A 17,860-nucleotide genomic window follows, 5' to 3' on the forward strand; every position below is an offset into this window, starting at 1 on the left:
GCTGTGTGTGTGTGTGTGTGTGTGTGTGTGTGTGTGTGTGTGTGTGTGTGTGAATTTTTTCTATCTGCCAGCTGCTTTAAGAGTTTGTCACAAAGTACAAAGATTGCTGTCTTATATAAGTGAAAGTCTTAGATACACCACTCATCTATTATTCACAAGCCATGCCTTTGTGGGCTACAGACTCTGATCTGCTGGTGCTCCTCTTACCTCTATCAAGGAAATGCAGGTGCAGAGTGAAACCAATATCATGGGATGTTGGCCCATAGTAGGATAACAGTTTCTTCAGCATTGTTAATAAAAATACATATGATGAGCCATTCTCCAGGCAATTACCAGTGTCACCATACCTATCTAAATATTATGCAGTGATCCCAAAAAGTGGTGAGGTGAACAACTGAGTTATTTTCAACATCAAACACGATATATAAATGATAATAATCAGGTATCTTGTTTTATGAAGATATACAAATGTGCTACTAACCTGTTGATAAAGTACTATTCTGCAAGTGATGGCACTGATTTCAGTGGGCGTGAAGTACTACTTGGGGTGCATAAGAATGACAGAACCTGGATCACAAAAAAGGGCCAGCTTCTGTGCTTAGACCCTCTGCAGTCAGTCCTAATGAAGTCAGCACAGACCTTGGCTCAAGATGTTTAAAAATTTAGCAGCAGATAGTGTTCATGTAGAAGCCAATTGTCGAAGGTTACTTGAAATTGTTATATCAAAATGTTGCAGGCAAAAATTGGCATCAAGAAATAAAGACCAGTTATTCTGCTGAACTTTAAACATTTATTTTGTGTTGACAAATACAATATATATCTATTCAGTATATCAATAATTGTGTTTTGAATGCCAACAAAACTACATCAAAAGAATTCTACCATACACCATACTTTTTACAATATCTCTGACAGAAATACATAATTTTATCAAAATGGATCTTTGAAATACTACTATAGTGGAATGTATGTACATTTAGAATAATACAGAGGACATTTGCAAAAAAGTTAGCAAAAATATCTTTTCCACAGAACCAGATAAAAGGGGCTACGTCTACACTGCAACGCTATTTCGGGATACCAGCGTATCCTGAAATTGCTATCCCATGTCTTAACAACAAGCCCGTTATTTCAGGCTCACTAGTCCAATGTCCCTGTAAACCTCATTCCATGAAAAATAAGGGACATTTCAGAATAGTGGGTTATTCTGAAATTTGGTGCTGTGTAGACAGTGCCAAATTATGAAATAAGCTATTTTGAAATAAGATCTGTAAATTGTGTAGCTCAAATTGCATATCTTACTTCGAACTATTTTACAGTGTAGACATAGCCAGGGAGAACAAAACAAATCTATACAGTTTTGATCAAGATCTTTGAAAGTGCGTTTGCTGCCAGTCATGTCATCTTGATGATGCCTACCAAAAAGTACATAAATTCTTTTGTGATTAACAAATAAGCTGCAAATCATCTCTCCCATTTTCTTGTTTTATAAAATGATCGTTTTCATATTACTGCACCCTAATACAGATATGATCCATTTTGTTCAAATTAAAAAATAAATAAGAAAACCGCTTTAATAACAAGAGTGCAAAACAGATGAGATTATTCTCAGTACTCTAAAGCCCATTTCTGGTTCCCTTCAACAATTAGTTTAAATTATTTTTACATTTCAGCTGTTCTTATATTGACATTTGCATATCTGATGGTTAGACCATATGGAAAACTAAAGTTTCCTCGGTGGCCTCTACAGTAGATGTGGTGATGATAGGACAGAAAGTGCTTACTCTGATTTTCTGCACCCTTGCTACACTAATGAGGGACCTAGAGAAAATAGGATCCTATTGTAACATGCTGTTGCTCAACTATTGATTGACAGAAAAGTCCAGAAGAGCACAATTCATTGAAATAATTGAGGTCACTTTGACACACTTTACCAGAGTCAGATTTCTGAAAAGCTGCTAATGTATATAAACTGAATAAGGCTAATCTCTTGAACAGAAAAACAGGCTTTTTACATTACAATCTTTTGGCATGAAGTGGTGCAAAGCACTTCTGCAAAGAAAGAAAGGGATCATTTGGTTTTTATACAGCATCTTTCTCGCTCTGCTTACCATAATGAACTAGACACAAGTAGGGCAGACACTGTGTAGGCACATGTGGTCTTTGTACTCAACTTTGTACTGAACTATACACTGTTCGACAGTGGAGCTTGTTTTATCCAGATTGTAAATGTTGGCCAGTCCGCTGTAGTTCTAGGTTATTGTATTCTGTTCTATTACCTTGAAGACACTAAATGATAAATTCTGATTTCAATTACACTGGTGTAAACCTTCTGTAGCTGAAGAGTGTGTTTCAGATTTTCAGAGGATCAGCCAAATTCCACTCTTTCTTGCACCAGTGCAAACCTACTGAGCTGTGCATATTCAACCATAATTAAGCTCTCCATCTTCTATAACAGATTAGACAGATGTGCACAATTGATGTTCCTAATATGCCTTGAAGAATGCTTTAAAAAGGTGTGTCTTTGGTTCTGTTTTAGATATGACACTAAATTATTAAGACAGAGCTCTTAGTAGATCACATTATTCTAAGTACTGTAGTGTCCCAAGAGCAGCTTTCATTTGTAAATGACCTATTTATATAACTATTCCTGCATCAGCCTTCTTTTCCATGCTTGGCACGGTAATATGAATATAACATAACTTTTGCAAGAAGGACATCACAGAAATGGATTAAAATGGAAACATCCCAGGCAAACCCCATGGATACCAAGAGAGAGACTTACTAACTGGAAAAATGCTTTAGATGTTACAACATGTGTCCTCTGCTCTGTTACGGGGGCACATTACAGATCTTGAGTTATTGAGTCTCATTTTGCAGGCTTTGCACATCTTTTCCATATTCAGTTTTTTTTCCTTAGTCCTTACCTTTAGAGATATGCGCACTGGTGAACAGCTGTTCCTAAGAGATTATGAATGAAAGCAGGAAAGTCACAGTGAGCTACAGAAGGCCACAGAACATTTGATGGAGTTGTACTTCCTACAACTGTATGTGATGAGGATTTAGGAACTATCCAATGTAGGGCGAGAATAAGGTGCCTAAAAATGGGCTTCATGGAAGCTAGTACACTTAGCAGGGAGTTGCATAAACTAGCTAATAGGAAATTGTGAAGACAAGGTTGTGGCCCTAAGTCCCAGATCTCAAACGGTATATCTATATTGCAAAGCTAATTCGAAATAACAGCTGTTATTTTGAATTAACTTTAATAGCGTCTATACATGCAAACTGCTATTTTGAATTTAATTCAAAATAGCAGAGCCCTTTATTCGAATTTGGTAAATCTCATTCTACGAGAAGTAATGCCAAATTTGAAATAGCTATTTCGAATTAAGTGCTGTGTAGACACTTAATTCGAAATAGAGGGCCTCTAGCCCTCCCCAGGGAGCCCTGGTAGCCACTCTGGGCACAAGCAAGAAAACTTGCTCTCCTCTCCTCCAGCCCCAGAGCCATTAAAGGGGTAGACCCTGGCCACAGTGCCTGTGCCAGCTCCAAGCCTGCCAGCCCAGAGCCAGCAGTGGCCACCGGGGCCCCTGACCCAGTGGCCCCAAAACATGAGCTAGCAAGCCACTGGCAGCCAGCCCTCCACCGCTCCCCAGGAGCAGTCTGCCAGCTCCCAGGAACCTGCCAGGAGCTGGAGAAGGTGGGTGTCTTCCTGGTCCAGGGTGGAGATCATGGACCTTATTCAGGTTTGGGGGGAATGCCCCCAACGTCCATGATCTCCGCGGCCGTCTATGGCAGGATAGCTGCCAGCCTGGCCACCAAAGGCCACATGTGAACCCAGGAGCAGGTTTGCATGAAAGTCAAGTTGGTCCAGCGAGACCCCCAACCCTGAGCTTCCCCTCTCCCTTCTTCCCCTTGCTTCCCCCTTCTAGCTACCTCCTCCCAGGTTTCCCCCTCCCCATTCCCACCATCTCTCTTCCACCTCCTTTTCACAGTCTCCCCAGAGGTTCATTCCCCCCCCCCGTTTTGTTCAATAAATCCAGTTTTATTTCTGAACATACAAGTCTTTTATTTGACATCAGGAAGGGGGGTCTAGGGAGGGGTAAGTGGAAGGACATGAGGGAGGAATGGGGTACGAGCCCCCAGTGGGGAGGACCGGGGAGGCTCTGAGGGCTCCTCGGGGTGTACGCCCTCCCGCAGGGCCTCCTGGATCCTGATAGCCCTCCGATAGACACCCTGAATGGCAGCCTGCAGCAAGTGCAGCTGGGCTGATGGCAACGACCCCACGAGATGCACTGGTGTGCCATGGGGCAGCTCTGGCTCCATGTGGCCAAATGCTGTGGTGTCCCAAGTGCGGGCACTCAGGGCACTCCAAGACAGGACTGCTTTGCTGTCCCTCATCGAGTTAGACAAGCAAGTGGGGAACCCTGAGAACTGTCTGTCCGGGGTGGGGGTAGGGTCCCTTTAAGCAGGGAGCTCAGTTAGCCTCAGGCAGCAGCCCCACACACTAAGTCCTAACCTGATGCCCTGCTGGCACTGGTTCCGGCAAGCCTTAACTTCGGTTCAGGGTCCACTCAGTGTGGACGTGCTATTTCGAAATAGTAAAAAGCTATTTTGAAATAGTTTGTGTGTATAGATGCATTATTTCAAATTAGCTTAAGTCAAATTAACTATTTCAAATTACGTTGACTCAAATTAACGCTGTAGTGTAGACATACCCAAAGATATATGAGCACCTTACTGGCAAGAGAGAGATGTCTTCCTTCACATAGGGCTCAAGCTATGAACTCTCTCCTGGGGTTAGATTAGTCCTTTCTTGCAAAAATGCACATGAGAAAGAAGTAGTGGTGCCCACATTATACCGAGTGGGTAGAGTAGTCCCCCAGGCTCCCGTACAATAGTGATTTTCAAACTTTTTTTCTCATGACCCAGTTGAAGAAAAGTGTTGATGCCTGGGACCCAAGATAATTTGACTAAATGTGGGCTCTGGGTTGGGGCTAGAATGAGAGCTTTGATGTATAGGAGGGAGCTTCAGCTTTGAGGGGATCATGGCTGGGGCAGGAGGGACTTATCTTGAGAAGCTCCCAGCCAATGGTGCAGCTAGAGTGTTAAGGCGGGCTTCCTGCCTCTCCTGGTACTGCAGACCATGCTGCATCCCAGAAGCAGTTAGCAATAGACTCCCAGTGGGAGAATGGGAGTGCAGAGCTTATGCTAAGGACAGGAGCACTGCATGGAGCCCTGTCTGCTTCCCGCCCCCACCCCCCAAACCCCCAAGGAGCTGGGCCTGCTGCTGGCCACTTCTGGAGTGCAGCACTGTCTGCAGTGCCAGGACAGGCAGGAAGCCTGTCTTAGCACCCCTACTAATCTCACCCTGCAGCAACAAGACCCAGTGCCTGACATTCCACCACCCATAGTTTGAAAGCCACTGCCCTACAGCATTAACTTCAAACTGCCAACTTGAGTTAAAAGATGAGTTTCCTTATGTTCACTGCTAGTTTAAACCAAGTTAGTTAACCTGAGTTACATTTCTCTTTTCAGTGTAGACCTACTCTTAGTGGCTGATCCTAGGGCCATTTGCTTTAGTGGGCTTTGGGTGAGGTCTTGATTTCTTCTCTTATTCAGTCAGATGTGGGACAAATAAGAATGTTTATTTTTGTGCCACTGTGAAACTGAACAAGACGACAAATGGGTTTAAAGTAAAAACAGTGGATTACAAAAGGTCAAAGTGCACTGTTTCTTGAATTATCATTGAGATGTCAAGTCCCAATTCACATTAAAAGTGATCACCTCTGAGGCTTTGGCATACAATGGTATCTGCCAGGCTAACTCCAGTTACTTTTCTTTTTTGTCTGTCATGATGGCGAAGATTAAAGAGCTTAGACACAAGAGCATGAAAAGTGATTAGCCAAAAGCTTTCTGGCTGCCACCTAGGATTTTCATATTTCATGCAATTTCAATGTGTACATATAGTCACAGGAAGATTAGTTGTCATGAATACTATTCTTACCTACAGGAGTATTTACAGTAGCACAAGTCTAATACTGCCCATTAACAGACCACAAACTAGTATGATATCAAAAATTAGGCTTGAACTTCAGCTATTTTTTTCCATTCTATTGTGGATTTAAATCTATTATGGATTTAATAAATGCATTGCTATTAAATATAATAATGCCATGGTAAAGATCTTATTAGCCAAATGGCTTTTCATACTGTAATATATGAACACAGTTATTTGCCAATCCAATATACAAACATCCTTTAACTACAGTAGAAATTCCATGGCTGAATTTAGATATAAGAAAATATATCCCTACTAACTTCAAAAGGCTTGCATTTTGTGTGACAGTTCTGTATTTGGTGTGTACATTCTTGCAATTTCATTGCAATTTAATCCAAAAAGGAGGCCATTAAATGGGACAAGTTAGAGAGTAAAGGGCAGTGAAAAACTGAAGGAAAAAAAAGCAAGTTAGTAAAATATGTCCAAACACTTCAGCAGAAATATGAGTCCTTACACGCCAACTTGAAAATTACCCAAGGAAAGATCTGACTAATGAGACCCTCCAATGAAATCTTTGCTGTCAGTGGAGCTTGGCTATAAATAAATAAATAAATAAAATATATCCCAAGACTGTCATGTTTCTGAAAGTTATCTTTTAGGACAAATCTATTATTTCTTGGCTGACATTTCATATTGGAAGTGACCCATCCCTTAGACTTCTTGAATAATGAAGTGTTGCTGTATATGAGGTATATGTGCCCCCTCCCAATGATATCTGAAAGGTCTTTCTGTTCCCAGAACCATGGCTTTCACACATAAAGCTTCTCTTTGAACATGTTGGGTGACTTTTTTTGCTATATAAATCTTAGTAGTTAATTAATAGGAAAGGGGTATCTATTGTGAATAGTGAAGAGACTACCTTCCCTCGTAATGTGAAACAATGCTTCCTGGGTGTTTCACAGGTATTACTTGTAAAAGGAAAAGTGCAAAGTTTATCTTACAAAAGACGATAGGGTGTCATTTGTTCTGTTCTCCAAAGCCCCTTCTCCTATGCAGCAGGGAGTTTATTTTGACATGCACTAAAATTCACCATTACCATGGTAAGCTAAAGAGACTCCTGCTGCTTTTCAATACTTGAAATTGAACCCCATTATTATACACAATGACACTGGCAATTCTTCCAACAAATTATTTAAATCTAAAGAAAGATATGGACTCCTATAATTTTCCCTCAAGCCTTCTGCATTTCCCTCCAAAAAGGAGATGGGAATGACATCTGGATGTAGCAGATCACAAAGATATCAGAATTTCAGGTAGCTCTTAATAATAGATTATACTCCATTGTTTATGTATTGTTGGCACACCAGATACATAATTATCCAGCATTCTAAGTTCATTCAAAAGTACTACTATGCTGCATTACTTATGGGGAAACATGAGTATGCCACAGATGACCAAGTTCACAGTAAGGCTTAGGACTACTTGTCACCTATTAAACCATCTTGTTAGTCTTTAAAGTGCTACATAGTCCTGTTTTTTGTTTCAGCTACACCAGACTAACATGGCTACATTTCTATCACTTGTCAAAAGTAGTTTGCATGCAAGGCGTATCAATATTCTTTCATGCTTCTGTCTGTCTGATTTCATCTGTTAGTGTGATAGAGCGCCCTTTCCATCCATTATTAGAACAACCTGAGACAGCATTTGCTACCTGACAAAACTTTCGGAGGAGGATTTTTCTTAACAGTAGATAAACCCAGGGGTCCAAAATCTGGTTTAGTGAGGCCAAGCGGACAGCCGTCAAGAAGAAATTGCATTCTTTCTGCAGTTCTGTACTTTGGACTGTCTTGTAAGATGTCTTGCAGTGTTCAACTGATGTGTGACTGAAGATCATTTTCAACATCATAATCTAAGAAAAGGTAAGAAAAATGTATATCATTAAAAGTAAAACACATCCATACTTCTACAGGCAGAAATGTCTGGAGGGGCCCATCAAATTAGAATCTTTTAATCCCCTCCTGCTACTTCTTTCAGATCAAATTATGATAATGGAACATTTTTTAAAAATGCCTCCCCCACCAGTAAACTTCATTCAAAGAGGCCTTACATATCATTTTGTGTGTGTGTAGAGCATGGGGGGCAATAAGGTGGAGGCAGTTCACCAGGGTTAGTGCCTGGTGGTCTGCTCGAACTTTATTTATCTGAATGTCCATACGTATGGCTGTTTGCAGCTCCCGTTGGCTATGGATCACCATTCCTGGCCAATGGGAGCTGTGGGAAGCAGTGCAGATCAAGACACTACCTCCCACAGCTCTTGTGGGACGGGAACAGTGATCCACAGCCAACACAAACTGCAAGCTGCTATACCTGCAGATGTGCTGGTAAATAAAGTACCAGCTGGCTGCCAAGGGTTAACCCTGGCAAACCGTGTCTAGCCTGTGGACCACTTATTACCTACTTTTGGTGTAGAGGGCGTGCTTCAAGTTACAGCAGTAATGGGGGTGGGAAGGAAATCAAGATTTTACTCTCCATCACATCCACTGGTTTGATTTAATATATCTGGCACTGATATCAGCCAGAAACCTGTTACTGCTTATCTCTGGGACATGGCAAAAAGCTAGATAAGGTTGTACTGGTGACAGATGGACTGATCTAGACTAGGAAGTTGCAGAGCTTGGGAAATCAATTTAAAAGAGCTCATTACACCATCTTCAAAAAAGGGAAGAAGGATGCTCCAGGGAACTATAGGCCGGTCAGTCTTACCTCGGTTCCTGCAAAAATCATGAAAGGGATCCTTAAGGAATATATTTTGAGGCACTTGGAAGAGAGGAAAGTGATTAGAAATAGTCAGCATGGATTCACAAAGCAAAAGTCGTGTCTGACCAATCTGATTAGCTTCTATGATGAGGTAACTGGCTCTGTGGACATGGGAAAGTCAGTGGCTGTGATATACCTTGACTTTAGCAAGGCTTTTGATATGGTCTCCCACAATATTCTTGCCAGCAAGTTAAGGGAATATGGATTAGATAAATGGACGGTAAGATGGATTGAAAGATGTCTAGAAGGCCGGGCCGAGCAGGTAGTGATCAACGGCTCGATGTCAGGATGGCGGTCAGTTTCTAGCGGAGTGGCCCAAGGTTTGGTTCTAGGACCGGTTTTGTTCAATATCTTTATTAATGACCTGGATGAGGGGATGGATTGCACCCTCAACAAGTTTGCAGATGGCACTAAGCTAGGGGGAGAGGTAGATATGCTTGAGGGCAAAGATAGGGTCCAGAGTGACTTAGACAAATTAGAGGATTGAGCCACAAGAAATCTGATGATGTTGAACAAGGATAAATGCAGAGTCCTGCACTTGGGATGGAAGAATTCCAACCATTGTTACAGGCTGGGGACCAACCAGCTAAGTAGTAGTTCTGCAGAAAAGGACCTGGGGGTTACAGTGGATGAGAAGCTGGATATGAGTCAACAGTGTGCCCTGTAGCCAAGAAGGCTAATGGCATATTAAGTTGCATTAAGAAGAGCATTGCCAGCAGATCCAGAGATGTCATTATCCCCCTTTATTCAGCTCTGGTGAGGCCACATCTGGAGTATTGTGTTCAGTTCTGGACCCCTCACTACAAAAAGGATGTGGACACATTGGAGAGAGTCCAGAGGAGGGCAACCAAAATGATCAGGGGGCAGGAGCATACGACCTATGAGGAGATGCTGAGGGAGTTGGGTCTGTTTAGTCTGCAGAAGCGAAGAGTGAGGGGGGATTTGATATCAGTGTTCAACTTCCTGAAGGGAGGTTCCAAAGAGGATGGAGAAAGGCTGTTCTCAGTAGTGACAGATGGCAGAACAAGGAGCAATGGTCTCAAGTTGTGGTGGGAGAGGTCCAGGTTGGATATTAGGAAAAACTATTTCACTAGGAGAGTGATGAAGCACTGGATTGGGTTACCTAGGGAAGAAGTGGAGTCTCCATTCCTAGATGTGTTTAAGTCTCGGCTTGACAAAGCCCTGGCTGGGTTGATTTAGTTGAGATTGGTCCTGCCTAGGGCAGGGGGCTGGACTTGATGACCTTCTGGGGTCTTTTCCAGCTCTATTGTTCTATGATTCTATGATCTCCACCCTTACCTGTGTTGCTATATCTAACTAGATAATTCATATTGAGAGAAGAAACTTTAATTTAATATACAAACTATATAAACTAATTAATATAATAGAATGAATAAGGTACAAAGTATGGTAAGTGTGGCCATTTGACCTCCTAAGTATTATAGTTGGTATGGCTGATAAAAGATAGGCAAACTGTAAAATCATGGACATGTAAACATAATTCATGCAAGTGTTTCTATGGCCAATATATCCCATACATTACAGTAGCAACCCCCCCAAAATGGGGCCAGAGTGGCCATGCCTTTGGCTACTATAACACATCCTGAAAGTTTTTCTTGATTATTTACCACTATCTACCCCATGTAAAATAGTCACTAGTTTGTAGAAGGCAGACTAGCACAAAAAAAAAATCTGTACTCTAGGGCAGTCCTCATGCTGTCAAACTAGCAACATCATCATAGAGATGTGTCAGTAATTTCCTTAGTCCTTGGGGGCATGAGAAAAAAATCCATGCATTATTTAATATTGCTTATTGAGATGTTTGGCACAGAAAGATATTTGAACTCAGCAAATCAATTCTCCCTGTTGGTTTATGCATTGCCACAAAGCTTGTGGCTTTTAAAGACTTATCAACTGAACACTAATATAATAATTCAATCAATCAAAATAATACTTAGCACTTCACCAGCCCTTTCTAAGAATCTCGAAGTGTTTTATAGACATTAATGAAATGTATATAGGAGCATCATTAACTCCATGTTACACAGAGGGAAATGAAGACAAATAAGTATTTACCTCCTTTGCCCAACTTTACACAGGAGAGGCATAGCTGGAAAGAGAATCCATCTTGCCAGTCCTTAGATAAATTGTGGTTTTGTGGATTAAGCAATGTCTATTGTTTTCCTGGGATATATTCACTAAATTACCAGAAAAAAGATGAGATGAGCACTGTGTTGTGATATGTTCATATCCTAATTAGTGCTGTCAAGCAATTAAAAAGTTTATTGTGCAATTAATCACACTGTTAAACTATAATAGAATACACTGAAATATTTTGGATGTTTTCTACTTTTTCAAATATATTAATCTCAATTAGAATACTGAATAAAAAGTCACTTTATTTTTGATTTACAAATATTTGCTCTGTAAAGTACAAAAGAAATAGTACTCAGTTCCCCCATTACAAGTACTTTAGTGCAATTTCTTTAGCATGAAAGTTGAACTTACAAATGTTGATTTTTAACTTCATTCAAAAATAAAACAATTTACAACTTTAGACCCAACAAGTCCGCTCAGTTCTACTTGCTCAGCCAATTGCTCAGACAAGTTTGTTTACATTCACAGGAAATAATGCTGCCCATTTCTTGTTTATAGTGTCACCTGAGAGTGAGATGAGGCATTCACATGGCACTGTTGTAGTGGGCATCTCATTCACATGCCAGATGTGCTTAGTATTTATATGTCCCTTCATGCATCAAACATCATTGCAGAGAACATACGTCCATGCTGATGACAGATTCTGTCTACAGTGTAGACCTATTCATATTTATTTTTATCATCTGAGTCAGATGCGACCAACAGAAGGTTGATTTTCTTTTTTTGGTGATTGGGTTCTCTGGTTTTCACCTCAGGATTGCTCTTATTCATAGACTCATAGACCATTATGATCATCTAGTCTGACCCCCTGCACAGGGCAGGCCACAGAATCTCACCCACCCCTCCTAGAATAATCCTTTCACCTATATCTCAGATATTGAAGCCTTCAAATACTTTGAAGACCCCAAGATGCAGAGAATCCTCCAGCTATGATCTGTACCCCATGCTACAGAGGAAGGCAAAAAACCTCCAGGGCCTCTGCCAATCTACCCTGGAGGAAAATTCCTTCCTGACCCTAAATATGGCAATCAGCTAAACCCTGAGCATGTGGGCAAGACTCACCAGCCAGACACCCAGAAAGTTCTCTATAGTAACTCCTAACTCCTATTAAAAAAGTATCAACTCTTTTAATACTTCTGAAACTATACTTCACAACTCCTCCCTCTAAGATTTTAGAAGAGAAGACATTGACAGATTTGTAAACCTTTAGTTGAGTGCTCGAGTTATAGAAGTCTCACATTGGTACCGTCTTTCTGTTTTGTCAAATCTGCTATGAAAATGCTCTGAAAATGAACATGTGCTGGGTTATCATCTGAGACTGCCAGAACATGAAATATATGGTAGAATGTGGGTAAAACAGAGCAAGAGGCATACAATTCTCTCCCAAGGAGTTCAGTCACAAATTTAATTGATGCATTATATTTTAAACAAACAAGCCTCAGCAATGAAATATGTTCTCTGGAATGGTGGCCAAAGCATGAAGGAGCATATGAATATTTAGCATAGGTGACACAAATACCCTGCAATGCCAGCTACAAAAGTGCCATGCAAACACCTGCTCTCACTTTCAGGTGGCATTGTAAATAATAAGCTGGTAGCAATATTGTCATGCCTCTCCCATGTTTTATGAAAATGTGCATGTTAATGAATATGAATAACTTCAGGGGCAGATGACACCGCGGGGCCCCCCTTTGCCACAGCGCATGCGCTGTGACGCCATGCGCATGCGCGGTGGCGCCACGGTGCATGCGCGGGGCTTTTTTGAGTGCGGGGTCCGGGGCGGCCGCCCCGTTCGACCTGCCCTATATTCGCCCCTTCATAACTTGATACTTTAGATAAAATGCCTCATGTAACATATGAAGTTAAAATCTGCTTAAAGTATATATCCTATTTTTCATTCTTGTAACGGAAATTAGAAATATGAAGTACAGATTTGTTTATAATTACTGGTGCTCTGGAAAACTACTGGAGAAGTGATCAAGCCAATGATCCAGGAATTAGGGATGTTTGAGTGTAAACAATTGTTTAACCAATAAGCAGATACATAACTTGTTTCTCTAAGCCATTACCTGAAGAAGTAGGACTGATTGGCTGTAAGCTTTGCATTGTTTCTGAGTGCAGTTACAGAACAAAAAAGTACGTGTGTAAATTGCACCTTCAGAATAAAGAGACTGCACTGCAGTACCTGTATGAGATTAACTGAAAAATACTATTTCTTCATTTTTACAGTGCAAGGATTTGTAATAAGATAAAGTGAGGACTGTACACTTTGTACTCTGTATTGTAACTAAAATCAATATACTTGAAAATATAGAAAAATATTTAATACATTTCAATTGAAATTCTATTTTTAACAGTATGATTAAAACTGCAATTAATGGTCTGAGTAAATTGCATAGTTAACTGAGATTAATCAACAGACCTAGTCCTAATACACTTTATATAATTCTGAGAATTAGGAGGAACATTTTGAAGGATGTCAAATACGTGTTTATTTTGCCATGGTTTAGTTGGTATCTGCTTTCTGATTTTTTCCTTGAGCTTTCTATATAAAGCATACCTGTTTTTATATTTAGTACTATTTCAGAAACAATTATAACTTCATTATAACTAAGGTCTAGTAGGGTCATAATTACAAACTGTTTTCTAGGGGCTATAAATACAAAACATCTTTCTGGATATAAATTTGGCATATACATTTCTGGGTTGCAGTTGCTTAATGGAGCAATGCCTATGCCCCAATATTTATTTGTAATTAAAAACTAAGATACATGCTACTTTAACACAGACACACAGTGATAGACAATCTTTGCTATGAAAAACTGCACTCCAAATAGGTCAGACTGGCAGAGGGAGAAGAGGTGGCAGAGACAGGGTGATGATGTAAGTTTCTTAGGGCAGGGATTGTCTTTTTGTTACGTATTTTTATGGTACTTAGTTCAGAGAGTTTGTAGTCCCCTAGGAACTACTGCACATGAAAAATTAATCAAGTGTATGTAGCAACTTGCCAGAAATGTCTCAGAAGATTGGGGCAAAGGCAAGAATCGAATCCAGGTTTTCTGACTCGCAGGCTGTTGCCCAGTATGGGGAATATTGAAATATGTATTTGAGTTCCAAATGGAGCTCTGATCTTTATGCATGGCTATCCCTGTGCAAAACACAGCATCAACTTCTTCCATGGCATCATCCCTGTCCTGGAATTTACAGAGGATCAACTGTGTATCTAGTGAACAAAATGGAGGCAGGAGTAGAAACCAGAAAGGGGACATAATTCACCCCTCTGAAAAGCCCTGCAGGGAAACTGCCAAATATGTTGTATATTGGGTTGTAGATATAGATCTTGTTGTTATGGTAACTGAGTAGGTCACTGGGGTCAGCCCATCTAGTCTGGGCTTGTTCTGGTGAGTTCTGTGCTATGCAATAAAATGGACACTTGCACCTACTCCAGCTCTCTGCCTTTCCACTGATTTCTTCCTATGCTGTGAAACTCCCCACGACATAACAAAAACGTACTGCAATGTCAGGCTACATTCCAGTTTGTATACCTCTTTCCCTATCTTTGAACTATGGCGTTCCCCATTAGAAGAGTCCCAGCCTAGGGATAAGGAACTCAGAACAGCACTGTTCCATTGGAGCCATGCTGCCTGGGAGTTGGACCTAGTGCAGAGGTATGATGCCTATTCAGAGATGGATCCTGAACAAACACCAACATCTCAGAATTTCACAGTTGCTCCCCCGCCCATCTCTATAATGTGCCAAACACTTGCCCTGAACAGTCCTTATCTTTGGGGAAGTTTGAACCTTAATATTGCAACTCATGTTCAGGGGTGTCAGATAAGAAATATTTCACAAATTACTGCAGATATGAAATTTCCCCAGAGTCAATGCCCAGTGTCTCTCACAAGGGGAAGCAGACATAGCTTGACTTCAAGGGGAACAGGACCCAGTCCAACATAGCAAGGAAAAAAGTGTAAGCCAGTATCAGAGAGAATTCTATATTCCTTGAGTTTTTTCCACTCTCAAGATGATGAAATCAAATTAGATAAGATTTAACAGCCAATTTAATAACTGAAATCTAGGGTCCAGTTCTATAAACTGGGATGTCCTCATTTGTCCCCTTGATTTCTGTAAGATTTATGCATGTGTAGAATGAGGACTGCATTCCTGATACAAACATCAACTCTCCCTTCTATGTGCACACAAGATCCTAAATAGGCACAAACTTCAAGGAGGAAATATACCTCTTAAGCTAACTTTTTTCTGTGGTTATCATAAATACTGATTCCTGTTTTTGCTAATCTTGTATTTATTTTATTCTCGGGCTATTGAATAATAGTAATTGAGATAAATCAACAGCAGAATAAAGGCACTCTGAGTCAACTCAACAAAATATAGATGAGAGGAAGTCATTCTCTAGTTATACAGAAACAGAGGTGTAATTGGAATTAAAAATTTCCATAATAATTTTATCAAAACATGGCTCCAGACTACAGACTCCACTCTGTATTAACAAGGTGGTTTCAAGTCTGTCTGAATTAGTCAGAAATGATCTTATATTCTGTTGCTTGATCTATTAAAAATACAGCCACTTTTCCCAATCAGACTAAAATACAATCAAAATACGACCGTGTGTAAATTTTAGAATTGTGAAATGCCCTCGCTGTAACACTAGCACCAAAAGAAGCTGCAGAAATGAAGCTTCAGCTTAAAGAACATAATAATGTACTAAATGATTTCCAAGAAAAGCTGGTGAATTCTTTGCTGTGAACCAATGGAACATATCCTATTTAGACCTCACTTCCCTGCCAGTTTGAAGCAGCATCATTCATCCCCAAATTCCCAGAACTGCCCCAGCATATGCTTGATGTTATATGGTACAGCTACAGTGCTATCTAAATCTGGCCAAGCTTGGTACCCAATGCCACAGGGAAAGACTGCTAATTTTTGGAGCGAGAGTGGAGAGAGTGCTGCAGGGATGTATCAGTGGCCAGGTAAGGGAATAAACCAAAAGGGGGTATGGGACTCACACCTGCTACTATTAAAGAAATGACTGAGCAGGTAGAGGCCTTCCTTGCCTTCTTAGACTATCCTCTTACTCAAGGGCTGACATTTTAGGGAAATAGTGGACACAGAGGGACAACTGTTTGTATTTTGTTAACTCATTGCAGTTGTGTGCTTTTGGGGTTCATGTACAACTGGTTTAAGAAGCTGCTATTACCAGGACAACGTGTCCTTATTAGATCTTTAAACCACACACTTTTGCATTTCCAGGGGCCAGTGGATTGTCCTGCTGCAATGAGATGTTTAGCCACTTCAGAAAGCATTGCCATCTGCCCTAGAAACTACATTCCTATGGGCCTGATACAGGTTGGATTTCCCTGAATCTGGCACCCTTAGGAGTTTGCCGGACTGGAGTGGGGTGGGGGGGGGGGGGCGGAAGGGGGAAGGGTGTCTATTCTATCCTTTTGCTGATGGGATTCCAAGTTCTCCAGGGGTCTGTCAGCAGACCTAGCGGAGCTCCCCTGCCACAGCTCTAATGCCCTGGCACCACCAAGAGTCCACTGTTCCAGGACTGCTGTGGCTCTGCAGCCCCAGGGCCACTGGGGCTGCCATGGGTCTTGGGCACTAGGGCCGCCACAGCTCCAGGATGCTGGAGCTGCTGCGGCTCTGGGGCCGTCGGGGCTCCACTTGCCAAGGCTGCCAGGAGTGCTGGGCTCCATTGTCCCAGAGCTGCCACATTTTCCCAGATCCAGGGCCCATTGCATCGGGGCTGCTGATGCTCCATTCCCTGGGGCTGCCATGGCTGCCGGGACTCTGCTGCCCTGAGATACCAGTGCTCCATTACCGCAGGGCTGACGCAACTCTGCTACTCTGAGGCTACCGGGGCTGCTGCAGCTCCGCTGTCCTAGGGTTGCTATGGCCAGCCTCGTGGCCACCCAGCTCTCTGGTCCCAGGGTTTTCTGGACCAGCAACATCCACGGTCCAGTCAGACCAGAGAGTCCTGGATAAGAGAGGCTCAACCTGTACTAGACTGAGACCACAGGGTTCAACCAGGCTAGAGGTAGGAGACATGATGTTCATATTGGCCCTTGACAGCATGAGTGGCATGGCTGGCCATCCCCATGCCAATCAGCTTGGGGGGGGTCTTCCAAGTAGAGCTATTGCCCAAGAGCAGAGCAAACAAGGTACTGCCTTGGGGTCAGATAGTTGCAATGATAATTAACTTTATATAATTCACAGGCTTAATTCTGCCCAAGTAACACAGGTGTGGTTCCTGAGGTGTTTGATGGGAGCAGTACCTGTGTAACTGAATGCAGAAATGAGCTCAAAGGATTTACTGGTGAAGGGAGCTCACCAGCCAGGTGTGAGAGGAATGTACGGAATGAAGCACTTTCCCAGAGTGCATGGCTGCTTCCCCTCCTCCCACCCACTCCCAAAATGGCACTTTTGAGTGCCTGTAAGAAATTGTAAGTTACTTTTACCACTGGTGGGTGAGCAATTGATGGAGCGACTTCGTAGATCCTCTACTATCTCTATGAAGGCTCACTGAAGCCCCTGTGTCAGGGGGCAGGACAAAGAAGTGGGAAGGGCTGGAGGATATCCTACTACATACTGCGAAGCGGCCATGTAAGAGTTGGTGAAGGCTACTCCATGGACGCAGGTCTCCCCTCCTCCTGCTCTCTTCCCATCTTCCCCTGCCTAAAGACTGCACTGATGCCATCCTCTTTTCCCTATGCCCCAATGTTCCTCTGAAGAGCATGGACATGGTTTTGCTTAAAGAAGCCTTGCAAATGATTTAAAGTTACAGTTCTGGAGGATGGCTGGCTAAAAATAGTTAAGTGGCGCCTCCAGAAGCTAGGAATGCTCTCCGGTAGTTCTGTTTTC

At 41.9% G+C, this 17,860-nt stretch overlaps 1 protein-coding gene across 1 annotated transcript in view; it reads right to left on the minus strand.

The window, feature by feature from the left end:
- Positions 1–767: 767 nt before the first annotated feature.
- The window catches only part of PTGER3 (prostaglandin E receptor 3), a 30,585-nt gene continuing 13,492 nt past the window's right edge, over positions 768–17,860 (minus strand). Inside the window, exon 2 of the mRNA XM_075936234.1 lies at positions 768–7,910. Within this exon, the coding sequence (XP_075792349.1) occupies positions 7,623–7,910 (288 nt within the window). The 3' untranslated portion in view covers positions 768–7,622. The remainder of the gene's footprint in view (positions 7,911–17,860) is intronic.

This window comes from Pelodiscus sinensis, chromosome 9 (genome assembly GCF_049634645.1).
Source record: "Pelodiscus sinensis isolate JC-2024 chromosome 9, ASM4963464v1, whole genome shotgun sequence".
Taxonomy (NCBI): domain Eukaryota; kingdom Metazoa; phylum Chordata; order Testudines; family Trionychidae; genus Pelodiscus; species Pelodiscus sinensis.